At 36.6% G+C, this 25902-nt stretch overlaps 1 protein-coding gene across 1 annotated transcript in view; it reads right to left on the bottom strand.

Annotated features, from left to right (window-relative positions):
• Positions 1–4202: 4202 nt before the first annotated feature.
• LOC134217432 (homeobox protein Hox-A1a-like) overlaps positions 4203–25902 on the bottom strand; it is an 82944-nt gene continuing 61244 nt past the window's right edge. Inside the window, exon 4 of the mRNA XM_062696197.1 lies at positions 4203–6386. Within this exon, the coding sequence (XP_062552181.1) occupies positions 6207–6386 (180 nt within the window). The 3' untranslated portion in view covers positions 4203–6206. The remainder of the gene's footprint in view (positions 6387–25902) is intronic.

Here is a 25902-nt window from a genome sequence, read left to right as displayed (position 1 = left end):
TGCTTGTATTTTATTATCGAAGCAAGTGTTTTCATAGGATATTTACATATGTAATGATAATTAATTTGCTTTCAATTGGAGAGACTTTGGTTGATAACTACATAATATCTTGACGTTAAAAATATTTACACATAGACTACGTTCACATGGGCGTAGGTTTGTTAAACCTTTGATCTGACATATTTGTACACATATAAATACATATTAAATTTACTTTTTGGTATTTGGTCAAGCCATGAAAACATAAAAAAAAGAAAATTAGCTTTTCATGAAAGACGAAAATAAATCGGAACACCTTATTTGTATATACATATCTATCTATATATGATTTGGCGCTATTGTGTGAAATAATCCTTGTTTAGTCTACTCAGCGGTGTTGGTGCCTTTCTTGTGCGATATAAAAGTTTAACCGTCTAAGACGAATTAAGTACTAAGTCGAGTCAAGTACGAGACACTGAAGACGACCACACAGTTGTGGTCGAAATACGTAGGGGAAGGTGGGTAGACTTGATCCCCGGGGAGATTTGATCACCCCCTGTTTTATCGAGAACTAAAGTAGTTTTGTTCTAGCGTATTTTTTAGTATTGATCCTCTAAACAAATGACCTTTATGTGGTGAGTTATTTTTTGGATTGACAACCTTATTTATTCTGCAGGGCGGTTTGTATGTTTTGACCTTCTCAAAAAAAATTTTATTGGCCACGCAAAATTTGAACAACTTTCCATTACAATGACCAAATGCTTTCGTTTTTTCACAGCACAAAGCCATAAATATGATGAATGATCTGTACTGATGAAAATGTCAACATTCCATCAAAGTTTTAGGATATTTGGATTTGAAGTTATTGCCTCAATATGGGGACACTTGATCCCCCGTTAGTCACCCATACAAAAATTTGGCGAAAAAATTCAAAAAAAATATAAATCTGTTCTTAGGCTTCTAATTTTTTGTAGATTTGACGGATTTGATGAAGGGTTGGCAGGAAAAAATATTTATTGCGTAGATCTCATAGAAAGGGGATCAAGTCTCCCCAAATTTTAAAATTGCATGTGCTGTCGAATTCAATAATAAAAATCGCTCATGTATACGCACAGCAATTCGATAATTCCGCGTATTTTGAAGGGAAAATATTTAAAAAATCTGAGGGCACCTTTCAAATTTTATCAAAGCAAGTTCTTGGAGAGGGATCGATTCCCCCTGAATATTTTTAAAGTCGATTTTTGACAGCACTCCAAAAAATCGATTGTGTATCAATAACAACAACAATTTAAGGACTGTCACACATCAGTAAAGTTAAATACTATCAGGGTTCGGATTTCTCACTCACTCACGCGACAACTGATCACTCCACCATGCATTTTATCCGGAAAAATTACAGTGCGATAAACTCCGGCACAAGCGATAGTGCGAAAAATTGTTATCCTTCTTCCCATGTTTCGCGAAAATCAAATGCTGCTTGCTTTGCCTCTCCAAGCTGATTGAATCTGACGATGCGCCACGATAAGCAGAAGGTTCAATACAGCAGTTTTTCCTTTCGATTTCAATCAAATTATGTGGTGGCGTGGTTATAGTGAGCGCTCTAAATATTTTAAAATTGTTTTAGGTTCGAATCCCGTTGCGGTCCTAAATTTTTTGGGAATATGCTTGTAAAATTTATCTGGTGAGGCGACAAGAAGGAAAATTTGTGGATTAAAATTTAAATATCCGGCGATCCGGTGCTCACGAATTTATCACCCGCCATTCTATCCGGATAAAAATGTTGTGTGAAAATACTTCCTCACAGGGGGACCATGAAAAATCGCACTCCGCTTAATGAATTAATCGCAGGTTTTTATTCATATGAGTGAGAATTCCGAAGCCTGAATACTATATTTCTTAGAGAGTCTGTGAGGAAATCGCGTATGTTTATTTATTTTTGGTTGTTATACATCGGAAATCAGAAAAGGGGATCAAGTCTACCCAGTCTCCCCTATCTGCAAAGATATCGAAAATAATTGGTGGAATTAAATGGAGGTTGAATTCATTCCACTAAAAGAGCTTAATATATTTTTCTGATAAAAGTTTAATTATATATAAAAAAAACCCTGATTAATCCGCCTAGCGGTGTAAGTGCTTTTCTCGTGCGATATAAAAGGTGAATTGCAATAAGAAAAGTATAAATAGTATTGCTAAGTGGATAGCCCAATTAACATATGATTATACTGAGTATAAGTACCGAAAAGTCATTTGTACTATTACCGATGTTAGTATTTTCGTCATTACTTCTGAGTCCATTGTCCAATCTCGTCCATATTCAATATGAGGTTATGGGACAAGATTCCCGTTAAATTTAACTTGTTGCAAGCATATCGATTAATGGATAATTTTTGTATGCGTGTTTTGCGTGAAAAATGAATTTTGACCATAATTTCAGGTCCCATGTTCCATTCTTGTTATTTTACAATAGGAGAGAATTAGGATATAGAATTTCTCGTCTTATGCAGCTTGCTACAAGCAAATTCATTAAGGGTAAGCGCCTAAAAAATGTCCGAGCTTTTATTATGTTTTTTGGTGTAAAATATGAATTTTGGCCATGATTTTAAATCAGACTAATTTTCAATAGAAAACAATGAGACAGGATTTCCTGTCGAATGCAACTTGTTGCGAGCACCCCCCCCCCGGCGTTTGCCAACAGGAATCGACGACGGTTGAGTGTGTTGTGTTGATTCATAATAGTTCAAGACAAAAAATGAATTTTTCTTTAGCTACGACCCTGCCGGCTAATCAGTGAATATATTGAAGTAAAGTTTGATGGAAGGTTTGATGAGAGCATATTGTCAATATATCTCTCATCTGGGTAAAGAGAAAGGTACCAACACCAATGAATGGATTAATCAGATGTTTTTCTATGTATAAGAAAGAAGGAACATATTGATATATGCGATCGTTAAAAAATTACGTCCTTCGTTTTTCAGCATTTCCTCTCCCCCCTCATGTTATAAACTGTCACAAATCATTGACCTCCCATAGTTAGTTATGTCCCTTACTAACAGTTTGAATATGTTTCTAAAATGTAAATTGTTACTCAAATGCTTTCACGATTTTTCTTGTGGATGGACGTCTCATAAGACAAACCCCACTCACTCCCATTGTCACAAACTGTCACAGAACTTGGACCTCCCTCCCTCCTCAAACCTTGACCGTAATTTTCGAATCGATAGTAAACTTTTAGTTATTAGAGCACCTCCACGGGAGGCCTCATCGCTATTCTTATAATAGCGCTCCTTCCCGAGTGCTATTTTAGGATAGCGCCCCATCTTCCCACCGGTGGTTTCTGTTTTAGGTATAGCGACTTCGTAAACATATCAAGTTCTCACCGGGCGTTGCTAAAAGTAGTCATCATCTTCTTCAATGGTTCTTTATTCCAACTGGAACTTGGCTAGCTGCTCAACTTAGTATTCTATTAGCATTTCCTCAGTTATTAATTGAAAGCTTTCCGGTGCCCGCCATTGCTTGAGTATGTATTTTGTGTAACAACTATGCCCAAGGAGCCCACTCGAAAACATCCTTGGCCAAATCGAGAATAAAGCTCGCCATCTCCGGAGGGCAATTCTACGCTTTTGCCCGTAAGGCAGACTGGGGACCTGTCATAGTAAATTAACTCACCATTATTCCTTCTGGATTTCCTTCATCTTGGCATTTTCCTTCGTGAATTTATACATCCAGTCGAAGAAAGTCCTTCTGAAATTTCCACCAGTTTTCCTACAGGAATCTCTTGACAAAATGCAGGAATTCTTCCAGAGTTTTTGAAGGAAAACATTTGTAACAGCATCCGGAAGAATCCGGAGAATTCTCTTGAAAAAATTATGTTTTCAAACGAACCACAAAAAATTATAGGGCCAAAAACCAAAACCAAAAAAAAACCCGAAAGAATCTGGAAGAAAGCTTAAAACTATTCTGGGAGAACTAAAGATTCTTGAAAGACCACAAAGATTGCTGGGGAGCTCCCGGAAAAATCTTCTAGGAATCCTAGATGAATTTTCAATACAATAATTTTTAAACGAACTACATAAACAAAACTTTCTGGAGGAGCTACTTCTGCTTGAAGGACATACAGAACAATTACTAAAGGAATTTTCTGACGGAATCCTGGAAGACCTCCAGTAGAATTATCATTCGCGAAAAATCTATGAATATTTCGGGCTCTAGCGGGCGCTGGTGCAAAACGCTTCTCATTATAGTTGATTAATTACTGTAATTACGTCGCGAAGTTGAACTGGGGCACTAGATCCAAAAAAATAATATTCCCCTTGCTATTTAATTTACGTCGAAATTGTTCTGGAAAAGAAAAACAAATTTTCTGCAATTTTTTATCAATATACCAAAGTGACGTATCACAAAATAGCTACCCTGTATGGAAATTTAGCAACCTAGTATGGGGCGCTAAATTTGGAAACTCACGGCTAATTTTGAGTTGCGTTCTTATTTTACATTCCCGTTTAGATACCTCCGGTGTACAAGTGAGTCCCTATAAAGGGCCCGGAAATAGCGATAGGGACCCAGATGGGGACTCCCGTGGAGGTGCTCTTAATCGAGATTTTACGACTAGCTACATCCCCACTTTCCGTATCGCGTTGTATGGAAGAAAGTTCACCAACACCTTAAAAAATTAAGACATGGCCAAACGCCATTTGCTTGAATGCCGTTTGGCTGACGGACAAATATAAATATGCAGAATACTTTAAATATTTTTAGGTTGAACACTTCTTGTACTGAATGTCTGCAATCTTTCTTCTAAACATCAATCATCATTCCTCTGTTTTGTTTGTTATTCTTCTTAATTTTTTTCTCGCTCCAAGTTTTATTTAACTTTTTTTTTGCACTTCTAACTTGTTACCTCTTATATGCTCGCTTTTTGTGTCCTACATCTCACCTCTCACTACTCACTGTGAGACACTGAAGACGGTTCTACTGTTAAGGTCGGTATGTGAAGCTACCGCCATGTGGTTGAACAAAAAAATCTTATAGTAAGGGTAAAATTTTCAACTATACGGTGAAAAGGGTCATTCGATCAAATCATCTTCGTTTCAACGGCATTTGATCAGATGGTGATTCGTAAAATGTGGTAAAATAATTCGTTAAAATAAGGCCGATACAAATATTTAAAATCTATTTTGTCCCCCCTCCCCCCTCGGATTTTTTTGCCAAAAAATAATATTTTGAGGGGGCAACAAAATAAAATTCGGATAATTTTGAAGATTTTGAAAACATTCTTTAACAAATCCGACGAGTTTTTTTGTTTTTTTCATTTTAATATTTATTTTTTAATATTCCGCCTTGACCTTTCGGAGACCAGTAGGACAAAAAGTTAATTAAATATTTGTAACGGCCTAAATGCATCAAATTAATAATTGTTGGATGTCGATTAAATCTGATTATATAAAACTCAGGTTAATAATCCTAGCGAAGGCGGTGCCTTCTCGTGAATTATAAAATGTGATGATGCCAACACATTAGAGAGGTCAAAATAGTACTTTAGGGAGATAGATTCCATTATTTCCGCGTCGAAAAGTCAATTCGTCGAGCTGAGTCGATTGGTATACAACACTAAAGGCTTTCCGAGCTCTATACCATAGCTCATTTTCGGAGTGATCCTAAAGCCTTCCCGTTTATTCAGTATACGAGAAAGCAAAAAAAACAAAAGCAATCGTTATTTGCATCTTACTGTTTTCCAACATATTCTCATAAATGTATACACTGAAATTAGTTTTAACGCGGGAGATAAGTTCCGCGTAAATCCTAAAATTTGTAAAAAACGACTTCATTGAAACTTTTTTTTCGTGCTTTCCACGTGTTTCCGGACCTTCAAAAAAAGGTCAACGGTCAACAACATAGTAAAATATTCGCGCGAATTCCAAAATCCGCGTAAAATAAACGAGTGGTCAAAAAATTTATAATCATGGTTGCATAAAAAACGACCTACGTAAAAGCAACCCCAGTGTACCTAAGAATATAAGTTAGAGGACCGTTTACTTAAAAAAAAATTAAACTTGAGTTGAATGCAAATAATTATGTTTCATGGCTTGAGAAAAAAATCAAACACAGAAATCAATTGCCGGTAGCAATTACTAAAGAAGAGAGAACCTAAATTCGGATACAGTAGTTTTGCGCAGTTGAAGTTTTTTACTTACACCCTTTGGGATTTGGCCCTCACAACTAAATTTAGGCTAAAGTGTTGATGACTCCCGGCTGTTGTCGTTGCTATCACCGGCTGATTTCATGCTATTACCATCCATTGGAACATTTGTAACATGCTTTGGTGAGGAGCATTGAGAATCGTGTGGTACTAAGCCTTCTTTTATCCTTTTTTTCTGCTTCATTCGTCGGTTTTGAAACCATATTTTGACCTGAAAATTAAAAACAATTTTATTTATTATACGTAATACATTGTATAAGGGAAGGTGGGGAGAATTGATCCCTTGAGACCCCCTGTTTTATTGAGATCCAAAGAAGCTTGTTATAGCATATTTTTAGTATAGATCATCTAGCCGAGCATTAGAGATTAATCATAGGTTTAGGGTCTGTCTCAATTGGATAATTAAACTGAAATTAAACTTAAAAGTGACATTTCAATAATTATCAAATAACCCTGCTCGCAGAGCAAGATTACTTTTGACAGATATCGAATCATTTTCCGTCGATGTCCTATTGGAATTGCTGGGTAGCACCAGCCATTCTTATAACGGGGTGATTTTTTAATTTTCGAACTGTCACTTTTAAGTTTAATTCTCCAAATGAGACAGACCCTTAATCATGATTATTGAATAATGGGCTATGTAATCATTAATCATAATCATGCAAAACACTATTTAATTATTGTAGAGTGCTGTCAATACGATATACCGCGCGACTGTTGTAATGTTTCCAAAAGCGCATTTGCACAAGATTCCACGCGGCGTTTCCCATTCGAAAGGAACAACCGCACCATAGGGAACGCCGCAATGTTTTCTCCCCATAAGAATCAAGTATACGGGCAGCAAAAAGCGCGGTACGTCGTTTCCTCTGGGGAGCGCCGCGTGTGCTTTTGGGCAAATTTTTGAATATTATTCACTAATCATAATTCATTGTCATTGTAAATCATTGTCAAAAATAAATTAATTATTAATCATAACACAGCTCAACAAGATTTTGTCCCTAACACCAAATAATGTGTCCCAAGTAGATTTTTGCTCGCTGAATCCGAATCTGACTTCAGATTTGCTCTAACACTGATTTTGAGATATACCTCAATAGATGTCGTAAAATCAATGATTTTGAGCATTTTGGAACAGCCATCGTTATTCCTATAAAAAGAATTGCTAGTCAATCAAGGTCCAAAATGGATCACAAACATCTAATCTTTCGAAATGTAGTGCATTTTGAACAAGTTAAACATAATAAGTGTGATTTATCTAAGATTTTAATAAGTGAAAGTTATTTAAAAATATGTTTTATGCAAGCCACCTTCGAAGACTTGTATACAATCCTGGGGCGGCATTGCGCATCTCGATTCGAACGTAATTCTATCGAGTCGAACATGTTTGGCATTACGGCTTTCGATTCGATCTCGAAAACGACTCATCGTTCGAGTATGCTCGAGGAAGTACAAGAATAACGAGATGTTTTGGCATTATAGATACTCGATAGTGTGCTATCGACTCTATCGAAAACGACTCAAGTCGAATGAAAAACACTCGTCACCTTTATAGCTTTCGAATGTTGTTCGAGAGTCATTTCTTGCTGAAAGTTTTTAATTACATTTGTTTTACGGGAAGATAATAAATGTTTCATTATTGTATCTTGAAGGAACGAATGTCATTAGTATACATACTTTTATAGTTTACAGACAATACGCAATCTCTAATTATCCCGAAATCCGCGTTAAAACGACTTCAATTAAAATCTTGGTTGGTTGATTTTTTTTTGCTGTTTCACGTATTTCATGACAATTTCGATACACAGCCTGAAAAATCGATGACGAAAATCTGCGTAAAAACATGTATATTCCAAAATCTACGTAAAAATAGTTGAGTTTAATAAAAAAAAACGTCCAAGAGATAACCCAAGTGCATTTAACTAAAACACATGGAAACATCAAAGTAATTTATTATCAAATTCTTCTTTAGCTTTAAATTATTTAGCTCAAAATTGGATCTGTGGCATAAACTCGAGTAAACATAAAACTTATAATTTGTGTCGTAAGAATATCTCAATTTACAAAACATATCTTATCGGCATAATGTTTTAATCGGTTGCAACTGCTCAATAAATAATATTCCTTTTTATAGTCATCGAGCACAATTTGCTTGTTTATAAATTAACTGTCAATTCATGCCCTGAAGGATGCCTTTCCAACAGGCAACATGCTACACGCAGATGAAATTCTCGCTTAATTTTTCAAAAGGACCTAAGTAACATTTTTTCATGAATTAATTTGAATACTGTAATCAATAGCTTTCATCTTGTTCTGTTGATTGCGCTATTCAAATTAATTCATGAAAAAAATGTTACTTAGGTCCTTTTGAAAAGTTAAGCGAGAATTACTCTTATTCTCTCTGTTTACTCACATTCGTCATGCGCTGAAGGTTGTCTCTCCAGCGGGCGGTATACTAAACACGGAGACAGCTATCTCTTATTCTCTCTGTTTACATTTCGTTTGACAGAACATACTCGATTGAGCTAGTACAGCACCATTCGAAATCTTGTACTGCGACTGAATGAAGTCGAACGAAATACATAATACCCCAATTTTTTCGAAACGAATGCAAAAACGTACGTATCGAGTGATTCGATTCGAGATGCACAATGCCACCCCTGGTTATTTGCTGAGAACGGTTTTGGGAGGAAAGTAACAAGAATTCAATATAATAGTTTGTCCAAGCAAAAAAATAATATGTTTTCATTGAAGTAAGTTCTATTGAATGTAAATATGATATTGTATTTTCTCTGGCACGATAAATTTTCAATAAATGCTCAAGTGATATGGTGTATTTACTGTCAATTAAAGCTCCTTTATTATGTTCATTCGAATATAGCAAGTACGAGAACTGTACGCAGTTCTATATATTTTGATTATTCCTGCTATTTATGCCAGTCATTCAATATTCCTATGATAGAAATTTGGGCGGAAAACTATCAATTGGCTAAATCAATCAACGAATCGATAAGTAGCATTCGATCGTTCTTGTGTATGATTGCATACAAGCTGAAGCGACATCGACGGCTACGCAAAAAAAAAACGGGAAACGTCAACAGCCTACTTGTGCGTGGGGGACTTTTAATTTGATTCGCGTTGAAAATGTTGCAATAATCCCAATGCAATTTCTTTTATCTCTGGCCAGCTTATAACAGTGAAACGGGAAAAAGTTCACTAGTTTTATCAAGCTTTGTTATGTGATATGACGCAAGGTTATGCGCCAGAAAAAAAACTTGGGCTCCACTTGTGTGCTGTTCAACATGTTACAGTTACCCGAGCATATGGTTGGATGGTCCGCCTATTCTGCACTCTGATATTTCTCTAATCTAGCACAACACAATTGCAACAGGATAACAGTGTGGTTATTGGAAGTTGATCGATCGAAAAAACAACCAGAAATCGAGCAGAATAACATTTTAGGAGGAGGATAAATGTTGAGCACAAAAAGAAAAAAAATGGATATTTTATTAAAGAGTCGAATGAAACACATACATATTTACAAACTGAATAGTATCTCAGGCCTATACTAAGAGCTTATGTTTAGCGTAGCCAACACCAACACCAACATAGCAACGTACGTCAAATCTAAAAAAGCGTAACATCATAAAACATCCAAATTCAGCTTACTTCAATATGCAACTTTAATCGGGCATATTCATTAAATATGACTTCATTAGTTTAAGCTTTGGTCCGATTCGTGAATTAAAATCGAATTAAACTTAGAAGTGACAGTTCAAAAATTTCCAAATAACCCTGCTCGCATAGCAAGATTACTTTTTAAAGATATTGAATTATTTTTGATAGATGTTTTGTTGGTCTTGCTGGGTAGCACCAGCCATTCTTATGAGCAGGGGAATTTAATAAGTTCGAACTGTCACTTTTAAGTTTAATTCGATTTTAATTCACAGAATCGGATAAACTCACTTCTAATTAATTCAAAACTTATCTACATGATCAATTTTGATTTTACTTACGCATGGAGAACAACAATTTGTCTTTTATTTCACCATGAAAAGCTTGAGCAGAATTTAAAAATAAATTCTGCTCTTTTGTTCATTAATGGATATTTTTTAATTATCAAGCTACAATCATTGGTGTTGTTGACGATTGTTGACATCTCATGCAACTGACAGCAACGGTCTATCTGCACACTGTGCCCAGGACATAGTGGCTATTTTTTTGGCTAAGGGAGTTTGATAGGGATGTCTATAGCCTGAGTATCTCTATACTTCATTCAACATTTTCATATCCCAGTTCCTCTGGCCGCATGTTGTTGAATTTTTGGTGGCTGGTGGCGTTTGCGTGCAAGTTTTTGAAACGGACTTGCATGGAATATTTTTAAATTAAATTCACTGAACTTAAATTCAAGCAAAACCGAATAGAAAACAATTGCAACGTGCAAATCTAATGGAAATTCATTAGATCAGATGTGCTTATAATGTTTCGGAAATTGATTGACCTAAAATTATGTTTATATACTTCATGAAAGTCCTTTGGAAAATGCCAATTTCTTCAAATTAGCGATATTAATCTAGCTATATCTCAAAATTTGGACGTGTTAGAGCACATCTGAGGACAGATTCGGATTCAGCGAGCTAAAATCTACTGAAGACACATTAATTGGTTCTGAGCAGGCTTGTAAAATGTCATCTGCATGTCATTTGACTAATTTGCTCATAACTTTCTTTAGAAGCAAAATTTCTTCCATAATTTCGAATGTACTCATAACGCTTGAGTAAGGGTTATATTTTGTCCAAGGTACATTGTTCTAAGTATAACATCAAAGGCTGGAGGTGAAAACTCTCCAAAATGTCACATCGTCATTTGACATAATGTCATTTGAATGACATTTTGCCTCCACGCCCAGATTACATATTTACAGCAAAGTCTCGTTAGACAAAGTTGTAGGCCCATTTAACCGCTATAAGTTCGTCATACAACATGAATTGATAGCTACCTTCTGAAACAAGTTCTGGGGAAAATTATACAAACGAATGCAAATGACATTTTACAACACTGGTTCTGAAGGACCCGCAAAAGGTTAAATTTTGTTCCCATGTGTGATCTTTTATCATTGAGTAAATCATAACAAATTTAATCAGAAAATTAATTTGATCTTATTAGTGGAATGTCTTCACTTGTCATAAGACGAGTTTGTACCATCCCGTTTAATTCCACCTTGTTATATACGTATTTCGACCTCAACAGTCGACCTCAACTGAAGACGATCTTCAGTGTCTCGTACTTGACTCAACTTGAAGAAAATGATCGCAACCTATACGCAATTTATACTTCAGGCTTAGGTACTATATAGGTATATTATTTAGAGTTTGAAATCTACCGACAAGTACAAATGCGGTTGAATAAAGATCAAGGAAATAGTAGCTCCTGGCTCTTCACATGTATACCTAAGCATTCTCCACCCCCGCTTAGACCTTAAACCAAGTTTAAACGTATGGGTAAACACCGCTTAAGAGTTAAGCGGAGGTAAAGAAATCGGCCCTGAGTTTAACAAGCGAGTAGAGGTAAGCACAGCAGTAGAATAAAATAATATACCTAGATAGTACCTAAGCCTAGCATAAATACGCTACTAGACCGAGAACCCCATGCACATCACGCGATTGTCTGGGTATAGTGTAAGTTTCAAGGAATATAATATGAAAGATCAAAGTACGTCACGTAAAACTTGGCGATTATCAACCCCCCTCCCTCTTTGTCTCACTTTTGTACCGTGTGGGACCGAGATCTTACCCCATTCTCGGCCTAACATGCGCACGACTGCATTATTTGGTTGATATTTATGACTAGGAGCTACTTTTCCTGAATTTTGTGGGCCGTGTAATATTGCGATGGGGTTCACCTCTGCTTAAAAATAGTTATTCTTGCTAAAAATCGCTCGAAAAAAGCTTTTATTTGATTTAAATTAACATGGTCAACACTCATTTCTGTCATTGGCGATTGCTTATCCGGCATACGCAAGTCTCTTCGGCATACGCAATATTTTACTCAATCTCTCAACATCTTACTCTCATGCGACGTAAACAAAAATATGCACGTTCCACGATAACGTGATGCCAGATGGTATTATTCATAATAATTATTTTAATAATTTTATTTGGTTGAGAAGATATATACACTCATCCAAATTACTTCAAATACTTGAAAAATATTGTTTTAGTCTTTGAAATTGAGATAATTATAAATAACATAAAAGCATAAACGTTTTTAGACAGTTTTTCCTATTAACGACGAAGAATTATCTTCATACTAAAATAAGACTCATGGCTTTTGGCAGCACTGTACAGCTAGAAGTTCTTGGGCCGAGGTGATTTTTTTGTTCGATTTGAGGATACAATTTTAAATGTATTCTAATAGGTTTATATAAGCTCTAGTGATAAGAACAATTAGAAAAAGATTGAAATGCGTGATTTTAGCATTATTGTGTGGTGGTAACCAGCCTGAAGCAATGGTTGTATCGAGCACTGTGATGATTTTCAGGTAGGTGTTTATTTGATGATACCGTTTTGTAAAAGTGGAAAGAATCACTCCGGCTCAGTGGTGTTGCAACAAAGAGCAAAAGTTTGAAATCTACATTTTCATTTTCTATAATTGGATCGATTAGGAGTGAAATAAATGGTTGAAAAATATTGAGTATCGTGCGCGATAAATAGGAGACTTTTTGAAAAAAATTCAATCTTAAGCCTACAGCTACCAAACAGTATAAATCATTAGTTTTCTGTGCAGTGAGCCGAGAATGGGTTCCATAGGCTCAAGTAGTGATTTACCCTATCTTATCCTGATCTCATACTTGACAGTAGCTTTCTGGCCGTTGAAATGCAAAATATGTTCTGAAACTAAAATATCACAGTTGAAAAACAAATCGCCACCAGAAAACGCAAAGTTTCAGGCGCCATTTCGTCGCGTGTCGGATATAATTGCACCGAAAGTGACTGTGAAAATCAACTTCAGCGACATCTAGGAGAGGCGCCACAAAAAAATTGACACATTGTGCATTGGGGTCCATTTGTACCCAAGATTTCATCACGATCACAAAACTCAAATCTCAACCGATTTTCGATTTTTAGGCATCAAATGAAAGCTGTGGGTTCAATAACAAGCTCATGTACTGGGAACTGGGAACCTGTACTAAAGAGGTACTGTTTAAGCTTCTCAATTTGGCACCAAATTTCCGAGTTTCGTGATATGAAATATAAAATTGCTTGCAAATATGTGCTCTGAACATCCCAACTGTATTTGCCATATTGTATATGCTATTTCTGGGGAAATTTATCCCTCTAGCGGTCATCGAAGAGCCCTCTGGAAGATCCGGAACTTCCGAAAAAGTGGACAATTTTAGAAGTTGATCCCAGAACTTCGCGATTTTTTAATAGTTTTAATAGTAAGTGCAATTAATAGTTAAAGTCTTCTGTGATGACCAACTGTAAAATGGCCAACTCCAAAAGTTCACCCCAGAGTTTCGCGATTTTTTGATAACCATTAATTCTGGCAAATTGTAGGTGCAATCAATAGTTAAAGTCTTCTATGACCCCAATGTTCCAGAAACGGTGCTCCGGAAGATCCGGAACATTCGTAGAAGTGGCCAATTCCAAAAGTAAATCCCAGAGCTCCGCGATTTTTTTGGTAACCATTAATTCTGGAAAATTGTGGGTGCAATCAATAGTAAGTGTCTTCTAGAACTCCAAATGCCCATAAATGATTCCCGGAAGATCCGGAACATCCGTAAAATGGCCAATTCCAAAAGTTCATCCCAGAGCTTCGTGATTTTTTGATTACTATTCATTCTGGCAAATTCTGTGACCTACAAATGTCCCAGAAATGGTCCTCCAGAAGTTCCGGAATATCCGTAAAATGGCCAATTCCAAAAGTTCATCCCAGAGCTTTGCGATTTTTCAATAACCATTCATTCTGGCAAATTGTGGGTGCAATCAATAGTTAAAGTCTTCTGTGACCTACAAATGTCCCAGAAATGGTTCTCCGGAAGATTCGGAACATCCGTAAAATGGCTCCGGAAGATCCGGAACATCCGTAAAATGACCAATTCCAAAAGTTCATTCATTCAGCTTTGCGATTTTTTGATAACCATTTAGTCTGGCAAATTGTGGGTACAATCAACAGTAAATATATTCTGTGATCTCCAAATGCCCCAGAAATGGTTCTTCGGAAGATCCGGAACATCCCTAAAATTGACAATTTTTAAAGTTAATCCCAGAGCTTCGCGATTTTTCGTAATTATTAATTCTGGAAAATTGTGGGTGCAATCAATAGTAAATGTCTCCTGTGACCTCCAAATGTCGAGACCCGAGATTTTAAAATGGCGCAAATTTGCGCAAGATTTTATTTCGGGATTACAAAATATGGCTAGCGGCTAGGTACTGAAATATTACCGAATATCGCCGAATAACGTAATACCAGACCAATGATTTTTCGTGACCAATGATTAAATGCAAGTATTTCCAGGTGCAATGAACTTACCATCTTACTTTCTAGGCGTATAGATGTCGACTAATTATAAGATACGTCCACTGTATATAACAAGAGATTATTCATATTTACGATTCTGATCAGCCGTGTCAATGTGTTACACTTGGGGAACATGGGGTAAAACGACTCATAATTTATAACGACTGGAAGGCATGTATCTGTGACTGTCGATTATTCACAACTTTAATGTTATATTCATTTTATAAATCCAATACAATACAAGTCTCTCTGTTATTATTTGGAAAGTTGATAAAGGGCGTCCAGGAAGGTTGTGATTTGTGAATGACTCCAAAACAATAATAATGTAATGATAGGATAAACAAGAAAATTATCATACAATGTACTGAGACGTTAAGCTAAAAATGATTGACCTGAATAAAAAAGTACACTGAAGTCGGTTTTTACACGAGGGATACTTTCATGTAAATCAAAACCACGTAAATTCCAAAAGTCGTAAAACTCTAAAACCGCGTAAAAGTACTTCATCAAGAAGCGTTTTCAACGGATTGTATGGGGTTTTCGTTTTTTAAATCGCACTAAGAAAACTTATATGGAAATTGTGTGAACAAAATGATTTCAAGTTGTCACCACGGAGAACATCAAAACACTTCATAGAAGAAATAAATGATGGTCACTGGTAGACAAATCACGAAGAATAATGATGCCTTGGAACAAAAAATTTAATTCATTGCGATGTTTAAATGGTTTTAAGACTAACTCATTCATATTTGTTTCAATCTTAAACATTAACTCACTCACAGTATCACACATGCACATATTCGCTCAATATTTTTTTCTCATATACTCACAAACTGATTCTCTTATACATTCACTTACATAACCTCTACTTTTTCACTTTTTCACTCAATCACATGCTCACTCATTCACTCAGTCACTATCTTACACACATATTGGCTCGTTATCTCATTACCCAACTTCCTTACCCACCATTATACTTTTACATTTGCTTACTCACCCACTGAATTACGCCTACCCACTATCTCGCATACTCACTTAGTCACTAACTCACTCACTTACTCACCTATTGAATAATTCGTCCGTTGTTTTATTCTTACTCGAATTATCATTAATTTCTTCTCTCGCTTACCCACTTCCTACTCATTGATTCACTTACCCACTTATTCATTTGCTCACTCACCCAATCAGCCACTCACGGCTATTCACATGCTTACTTCCTCACTAATTGATTAACTAACTCACTAAATCAATCGTTCCCTCCTTCATTAAATTTTTCTCACTTTCAAGCTTCCCTCATCATCTGATTAAATCTTCACTCACTAACTTATTCACTTGCTTATCCGGCATACGCAAGTCTCTTCGGCATACGCAATATTTTACTCAATCTCTCAACATCTTACTCTCATTCTCTCTCTCGGGACGGTAGAAAATGCGACGTAAACAAAAATATGCACGTTCCACGATAACGTGATGCCTGATGGTATTATTAATAATAATTATTTTAATAATTTTTATTTGGTTGAGAAGATATATGCACTCATCCAAATTACTTCCAAATACTTGAAAAAATATTGTTTTTAGTCTTTGAAATTGAGATAATTATAAATAACATAAAAGCATAAACGTTTTAGACAGTTTTCCTATTAACGACGAAGAATTATCTTCATACTAAAATAAGACTCATGGCTTTTGGCAGCACTGTACAGCTAGAAGTTCTTGGGCCGAGGTGATTTTTTGTTCGTTTTGAGGATACAATTTTAAATGTATTCTAATAGGTTTATATAAGCTCTAGTGATAAGAACAATTAGAAAAGATTGAAATGCGTGATTTTAGCATTATTGTGTGGTGGTAACCAGCCTGGAAGCAGTGGTTGTATCGAGCACTGTAGTGATTTTTAGGTAGGTGTTTATTTGATGATACCGTTTTGTATAGTGGAAAGAAACATTCCGGCTCAGTGGTGTTGCAACAAGAGCAAAAGTTTAAAATCTACATTTTATTTTCTATAATTGGATCGATTAGGGTGAAATAAATGGTTGAAAATATTTGAGTATCGTGCGCGATAAATAGGAGACTTTAAAAAATTATCAATCATAAGCCTACAGCTACCAAACAGTATAAATCATTAGTTTTCTGTGCAGTGAGCCGGGAATGGGGTCCATAGGCCCAAGTAGTGATTTACCCTATCTTATCCTGATCTCATACTTGACAGTAAGCTTTCTGGCCGTTGAAATGCAAAATATGTTCTGAAACTAAAATATCACAGTTGAAAAACAAATCGCCACCCAGAAAACGCAAAGTTTCAGGCGCCATTTCGTCGCGTGTCGGATATAATTGCACCGAAAGTGACTGTGAAAATCAACTTCCAGCGACATCTAGGAGAGGCGCCACAAAAAAAATTGACACATTGTGCATTGGGGTCCATTTGTACCCAAGATTTCATCACGATCACAAAAACTCAAATCTCAACCGATTTTCGATTTTTAGGCATCAAATGAAAGCTGTAGGTTCCAATAACAAGCTCATGTACTGGGAACTGGGAACCTGTACTGATGAGGTACTGTTTAAGCTTCTCAATTTGGCACCTAATGTTCGAGTTAGTGATACGAAACCTAAAATTGCTTACAAATATGTGCTCTGAACATCCCAACTGTATTTGCCATATTGTATATGCTATTTCTGGGGAAATTTATTCCTCCAGCGGTCATCGAAGAGCCCTCTGGAAGATTCGGAACTTCCGAAAAAAGTGGACAATTTTAGAAGTTGATCCCAGAACTTCGCGATTTTTAATAGTTTTAATAGTAAGTGCAATTAATAGTTAAAGTCTTCTGTGATGACCAACTGTAAAATGGCCAACTCCAAAAGTTCACCCCAGAGTTTCGCGATTTTTTGATAACCATTAATTCTGGCAAATTGTGGGTGCAATCAATAGTTAAAGTCTTCTATGACCCCAATGTTCCAGAAACGGTGCTCCGGAAGATCCGGAACATTCGTAGAAGTGGCCAATTCTAAAGTAAATCCCAGAGCTCCGCGATTTTTTGGTAACCATTAATTCTGGAAAATTGTGGGTGCAATCAATAGTAAGTGTCTTCTGTGAACTCCAAATGCCCCATAAATGATTCCCCGGAAGATCCGGAACATCCGTAAAATGGCCAATTCCAAAAGTTCATCCCAGAGCTTCGTGATTTTTTGATTACTATTCATTCTGGCAAATTCTGTGGTCTACAAATGTCCCAGAAACGGTCCTCCGGAATATCCGGAAAATCCGTAAAATGGCCATTTTTAAAAGTTAATCCCAGAGCTCCGCGATTTTTTCGGAACCATTCATTCTGGCAAATTGTGGGTGCAATCAATAATTAATGTCTTATGTGACTTTCAAATGTCCCAGAAATGGTTTTCCGGAAGATTCCGGAACATCCATAAAAATGGCTCCGGAAAGATCCGGAACATCCGTAAAATGACCAATTCAAAAGTTCATTCATTCAGCTTTGCGATTTTTTGATAACCATTTAGTCTGGCAAATTGTGGGGGTACAATCAATAGTAAATGTATTCTGTGATCTCCAAATTCCCTTAGAAATGGTTCTCCGGAAGATCCGGAACATCCTAAAATTGACAATTTTAAAGTTAATCCCAGAGCTTCGCGATTTTCGTAATTATTAATTCTGATAGGTGTGGGTGCAATCAATAGTAAATGTCTCCTGTGACCTCCAAATGTCGAGACCGAGATTTTAAAATGGCGCAAATTTGCGCAAGATTTTATTCAGGATTACAAAATATGGCTAGCGGCTAGGTACTGAAATATTACCGAATATCGCCGAATAACGTAATACCAGACCAATGATTTTTCGTGACCAATGATTAAATGCAAGTATTTCCAGGTGCAATGAACTTACCATCTTACTTTCTAGGCGTATAGATGTCGACTAATTATAAGATACGTCCACTGTATATAACAAGAGATTATTCATATTTACGAGATTCTAATCAGCCGTGTCAATGTATGTTACACTTGGGGAATAAGGGGTGAAACGACTCATAATTTATAACGACTGGAAGGAATGTATCAGTGACTGTCGATTATTCACAATTTTAATGTTAAATTCATTTTATAAATCAAATACAATACAAGTCTTTCTGTTATTATTTGGAAAGTTGATAAAGGGCGTCCATGAAGGTTGTGATTTGTGAATGACTCAAAACAATAATAATGTAATGATAGGATAAACAAGAAAATTATCATACAATGTACTGAGACGTTAAGCTAAAATGATTGACCTGAATAAAAGAGTACACTGAAGTCGGTTTTTACACGAGGATACTTTCATGTAAATCAAAACCACGTAAATTCCAAAAGTCGTAAAAACTCTAAAACCGCGTAAAAGTACTTCATCAAGAAGCGTTTTCAACGGATTGTATGGGGTTTTCGTTTTTAAATCGCACTAAGAAAACTTATATGGAAATTGTGTGAACAAAATGATTTCAAGTTGTCACCACGGAGAACATCAAAACACTTCATAGAAGAAATAAATGATGGTCACTGGTAGACAAATCACGAAGAATAATGATGCCTTGGAACAAAAAATTTAATTCATTGCGATGTTTAAATGGTTTTAAGACTAACTCATTCATATTTGTTTCAATCTTAAACATTAACTCACTCACAGTATCACACATGCACATATTCGCTCAATATTTTTCTCATATACTCACAAACTGATTCTCTTATACATTCACTTACATAACCTCTACTTTTTCACTTTTTCACTCAATCACATGCTCACTCATTCACTCAGTCACTATCTTACACACATATTGGCTCGTTATCTCATTACCCAACTTCCTTACCCACCATTATACTTTTACATTTGCTTACTCACCCACTGAATTACGCCTACCCACTATCTCGCATACTCACTTAGTCACTAACTCACTCACTTACTCACCTATTGAATAATTCGTCCGTTGTTTTATTCTTACTCAATTATCATTAATTTCTTCTCTCGCTTACCCACTTCCTACTCATTGATTCACTTACCCACTTATTCATTTGCTCACTCACCCAATCAGCCACTCACGGCTATTCACATGCTTACTTCCTCACTAATTGATTAACTAACTCACTAAATCAATCGTTCCCTCCTTCATTAAATTTTTCTCACTTTCAAGCTTCCCTCATCATCTGATTAAATCTTCACTCACTAACTTATTCACTGACTTAATTACCCACTCACTTACTATCTTACTAACTTACTTATTCACTCACTTACTCACTTATTCATTAACTTACTCGCTCACTTACTGGCTCAATCATTTACTCACTCACTCCTCCCTAATTACTTGCACATTCACCCACTTACTCACTCTCTCATTTACTCATTCCTTGTTTACTCACTCACTCATTTACTCGCTTACTCACTCACTCAATCACGCAGTCACGCATTCTCTCATACGAATAATTTTTCATTTATTGGTTTATCACGTACGTTTACTCATTTATTCGTACTCTAATGAACGATAATCTTTCATTCGCTTGTTCGCTTACTCCTTACTTGCTCACCTCCTTATTCACTCACTCACTCACTTGCTCAATAACTCCCTTACTCACGCAATTACTCAGGGCAGCAGGGACTTTGTCCAAGGGCTTGACAACTCCTCCCCATGGCCACTGCGAGTTAGACCGGGACCATCGTCCCTAACCCCTAATCCCAAGGCGTAGGATGCATGGCCAGGGGGGTGAAATAATAAGCTAGGCCTTTAACGGAGCCTGTGGGGTACCTGGGCACCCTCCACAGTAATTGTCCCTTACCGCGTCATGCTGGGCTCTGGCGTGGTGGACCTCTTTTCCCGAGCAACTCGTGGGACCAAAATGGGAAACCAAGCCAATTCTTCAATTAGTGGTAGTAGGGCCCTCCTTAGCCGTGCGGTAAGACGCGCGGCTACAAAGCAAGACCATGCTGAGGGTGGCTGGGTTCGATTCCCGGTACCGGTCTAGGCAATTTTCGGATTGGAAATTGTCTCGACTTCCCTGGGCTTAAAAGTATCATCATGTTAGCCTCATGATATACAAATCCAGAAATGGTAACTTGGCATAGAAACCTTGCATTTAATAACTAAGGAAGTGCATAATGAACACTAAGCTGCGAGGCGGCTCTGTTCCAGTGTGGGGACCGCTATAAGTTCGTCATACAACATGAATTGATAGCTACCTTCTGAAACAAGTTCTGGGAAAATTATACAAACGAATGCAAATGACATTTTACAACACTGGTTCTAAGGACCCGCAAAAGGTTAAATTTTGTTCCCCATGTGTGATCTTTTATCATTGAGTAAATCATAACAAATTTAATCGGAAAATTAATTTGATCTTATTAGTGGAATGTCTTCACTTGTCATAAGACGAGTTTGTACCATCCCGTTTAATTCCACCTTGTTATATACGTATTTCGACCTCAACAGTCGACCTCAACTGAAGACGATCTTCAGTGTCTCGTACTTGACTCAACTTGAAGAAAATGATCGCAACCTATACGCAATTTATACTAGGCTTAGGTACTATATAGGTATATTATTTAGAGTTTGGAAATCTACCGACAGGTACAAATGCGGTTGAATAAAGATCAAGGAAATAGTAGCTCCTGGCTCTTCACATGTATACCTAAGCATTCTCCACCCCCGCTTAGACCTTAAACCAAGTTTAAACGTATGGGTAAACACCGCTTAAGAGTTAAGCGGAGGTAAAGAAATCGGCCCTGAGTTTAACAAGCGAGTAGAGGTAAGCACAGCAGTAGAATAAAATAATATACCTAGATAGTACCTAAGCCTAGCATAAATACGCTACTAGACCGAGAACCCCATGCACATCCCGCGATTGTCTAGGTATAGTGTAAGTTTCAAGGAATATAATATGAAAGATCAAAGTACGTCACGTAAAACTTGGCGATTATCAACCCCCCTCCCCCCTTTGTCTCACTTTTTGTACCGTGTGGGACCGAGATCTTACCCCATTCCCGGCCTAACATGCGCACGACTGCATTATTTAATTGATATTTATGACTAGGAGCTACTTTTCCTGAATTTTGTGGGCCGTGTAATATTGCGATGGGGTTCACCTCTGCTTAAAAAATAGTTATTCTTGCTAAAAATCGCTCGAAAAAGCTTTTATTTGATTTAAATTAACATGGTCCAGCACTCATTTCTGTCATAGGCGATTGCTTATCCGGCATACGCAAGTCTCTTCGGCATACGCAATATTTTACTCAATCTCTCAACATCTTACTCTCATTCTCTCTCTCGGGACGGTAGAAAATGCGACGTAAACAAAAATATGCACGTTCCACGATAACGTGATGCCTGATGGTATTATTAATAATAATTATTTTAATAATTTTTATTTGGTTGAGAAGATATATGCACTCATCCAAATTACTTCCAAATACTTGAAAAAATATTGTTTTTAGTCTTTGAAATTGAGATAATTATAAATAACATAAAAGCATAAACGTTTTAGACAGTTTTCCTATTAACGACGAAGAATTATCTTCATACTAAAATAAGACTCATGGCTTTTGGCAGCACTGTACAGCTAGAAGTTCTTGGGCCGAGGTGATTTTTTGTTCGGTTTGAGGATACATTTTTAAATGTATTCTAATATGTTTATATAAGATCTAGTGATAAGAACAATTAGAAAAGATTGAAATGCGTGATTTTAGCATTATTGTGTGGTGGTAACCAGCCTGAAGCAATGGTTGTATCGAGCACTGTGATGATTTTCAGGTAGGTGTTTATTTGATGATACCGTTTTGTAAAAGTGGAAAGAATCACTCCGGCTCCAGTGGTGTTGCAACAAAGAGCAAAAAGTTTAAAATCTACATTTTATTTTCTATAATTGGATCGATTAGGAGTGAAATAAATGGTTGAAAAATATTGAGTATCGTGCGCGATAAATAGGAGACTTTTTAAAAATTATCAATCATAAGCCTACAGCTACCAAACAGTATAAATCATTAGTTTTCTGTGCAGTGAGCCGGGAATGGGGTCCATAGGCCCAAGTAGTGATTTACCCTATCTTATCCTGATCTCATACTTGACAGTAAGCTTTCTGGCCGTTGAAATGCAAAATATGTTCCGAAACTAAAATATCACAGTTGAAAACAAATCGCCACCCAGAAAACGCAAAGTTTCAGGCGCCATTTCGTCGCGTGTCGGATATAATTGCACCGAAAGTGACTGTGAAAATCAACTTCCAGCGACATCTAGGAGAGGCGCCACAAAAAAAATTGACACATTGTGCATTGGGGTCCATTTGTACCCAAGATTTCATCACGATCACAAAAACTCAAATCTCAACCGATTTTCGATTTTTAGGCATCAAATGAAAGCTGTAGGTTCCAATAACAAGCTCATGTACTGGGAACTGGGAACCTGTACTAAAGAGGTACTGTTTAAGCTTCTCAATTTGGCACCAAATTTCCGAGTTTCGTGATATGAAATATAAAATTGCTTGCAAATATGTGCTCTGAACATCCCAACTGTATTTGCCATATTGTATATGCTATTTCTGGGGAAATTTATCCCTCTAGCGGTCATCGAAGAGCCCTCTGGAAGATCCGGAACTTCCGAAAAGTGGACAATTTTAGAAGTTGATCCCCAGAACTTCGCGATTTTTTAATAGTTTTAATAGTAAGTGCAATTAATAGTTAAAGTCTTCTGTGATGACCAACTGTAAAATGGCCAACTCCAAAAGTTCACCCCAGAGTTTCGCGATTTTTTGATAACCATTAATTCTGGCAAATTGTGGGTGCAATCAATAGTTAAAGTCTTCTATGACCCCCAATGTTCCAGAAACGGTGCTCCGGAAGATCCGGAACATTCGTAGAAGTGGCCAATTCTAAAAGTAAATCCCAGAGCTCCGCGATTTTTTGGTAACCATTAATTCTGGAAAATTGTGGGTGCAATCAATAGTAAGTGTCTTCTGTGAACTCCAAATGCCCCATAAATGATTCCCCGGAAGATCCGGAACATCCGTAAAATGGCCAATTCAAAAGTTCATCCCAGAGCTTCGTGATTTTTGATTACTATTCATTCTGGCAAATTCTGTGGTCTACAAATGTCCCAGAAACGGTCCTCCGGAATATCCGGAAAATCCGTAAAATGGCCATTTTTAAAAGTTAATCCCAGAGCTCCGCGATTTTTTCGGAACCATTCATTCTGGCAAATTGTGGGTGCAATCAATAGTTAAAGTCTTCTGTGACCTACAAATGTCCCAGAAATGGTTTTCCGGAAGATCCGGAATATCCGTAAAATGGCTCCGGAAGATCCGGAACATCCGTAAAATGACCAATTCCAAAAGTTCATTCATTCAGCTTTGCGATTTTTGATAACCATTTAGTCTGGCAAATTGTGGGTACAATCAACAGTAAATATATTCTGTGATCTCCAAATGCCCCAGAAATGGTTCTTCGGAAGATCCGGAACATCCCTAAAATTGACAATTTTTAAAGTTAATCCCAGAGCTTCGCGATTTTTCGTAATTATTAATTCTGGTAAATTGTGGGTGCAATCAATAGTAAATGTCTCCTGTGACCTCCAAATGTCGAGACCCGAGATTTTAAAATGGCGCAAATTTGCGCAAGATTTTATTTCGGGATTACAAAATATGGCTAACGGCTAGGTACTGAAATATTACCGAATATCGCCGAATAACGTAATACCAGACCAATGATTTTTCGTGACCAATGATTAAATGCAAGTATTTCCAGGTGCAATGAACTTACCATCTTACTTTCTAGGCGTATAGATGTCGACTAATTATAAGATACGTCCACTGTATATAACAAGAGATTATTCATATTTACGAGATTCTGATCAGCCGTGTCAATGTGTTACACTTGGGGAACATGGGGTAAAACGACTCATAATTTATAACGACTGGAAGGCATGTATCTGTGACTGTCGATTATTCACAACTTTAATGTTATATTCATTTTATAAATCCAATACAATACAAGTCTCTCTGTTATTATTTGGAAAGTTGATAAAGGGCGTCCAGGAAGGTTGTGATTTGTGAATGACTCCAAAACAATAATAATGTAATGATAGGATAAACAAGAAAATTATCATACAATGTACTGAGACGTTAAGCTAAAAATGATTGACCTGAATAAAAAAGTACACTGAAGTCGGTTTTTACACGAGGGATACTTTCATGTAAATCAAAACCACGTAAATTCCAAAAGTCGTAAAAACTCTAAAAACCGCGTAAAAGTACTTCATCAAGAAGCGTTTTCAACGGATTGTATGGGGTTTTTATTTTTTAAATCGCACTAAGAAAACTTATATGGAAATTGTGTGAACAAAATGATTTCAAGTTGTCACCACGGAGAACATCAAAACACTTCATAGAAGAAATAAATGATGGTCACTGGTAGACAAATCACGAAGAATAATGATGCCTTGGAACAAAAAATTTAATTCATTGCGATGTTTAAATGGTTTTAAGACTAACTCATTCATATTTGTTTCAATCTTAAACATTAACTCACTCACAGTATCACACATGCACATATTCGCTCAATATTTTTTTCTCATCTACTCACAAACTGATTCTCTTATACATTCACTTATATAACCACTATCTCTTTCACTTTTCCACTCAATCACATTCTCACTCATTCACTCAGTTACGAACTTACACACATATTGGCTCGTTATCTCATTAACTAACTTCCTTACCCAATATTATACTTTTACATTTGCTTACTCACCAACTGAATCACTTCACTCACTATCTCGCATACTCACTTAGTCACTAACTCACTCTCTTTTTCACCTATTGAATAATTCGTCTGTTTTTTTATTCTTACTCAAATAATCATTAATTTGTTCTCCCGCTTACTCACTTCCCACTCATTCACTCACTTACTCACTTATTCATTTGCTCACTCACCCAATCAGACACTCACGGCTATTCACATGCTTACTTCCACACTAATTGATTAACTAACTCACTAAATCAATCGTTCCTCCTTAATTAAATTTTCTCACTTTCAAGCTTCCCTCATCATCTGATTAAATCTTCACTCACTAACTTATTCACTGACTTAATTACTAACTCACTTACTCTCTTACTAACTTACTTATTCACTCACTTACTCACTTATTCATTAACTTACTCGCTCACTTACTGGCTCAATCATTTACTCACTCACT

This window comes from Armigeres subalbatus, chromosome 2 (assembly GCF_024139115.2).
Source record: "Armigeres subalbatus isolate Guangzhou_Male chromosome 2, GZ_Asu_2, whole genome shotgun sequence".
Taxonomy (NCBI): Eukaryota; Metazoa; Arthropoda; class Insecta; order Diptera; family Culicidae; genus Armigeres; species Armigeres subalbatus.
This window is presented reverse-complemented; position numbering and strand designations above follow the sequence as displayed.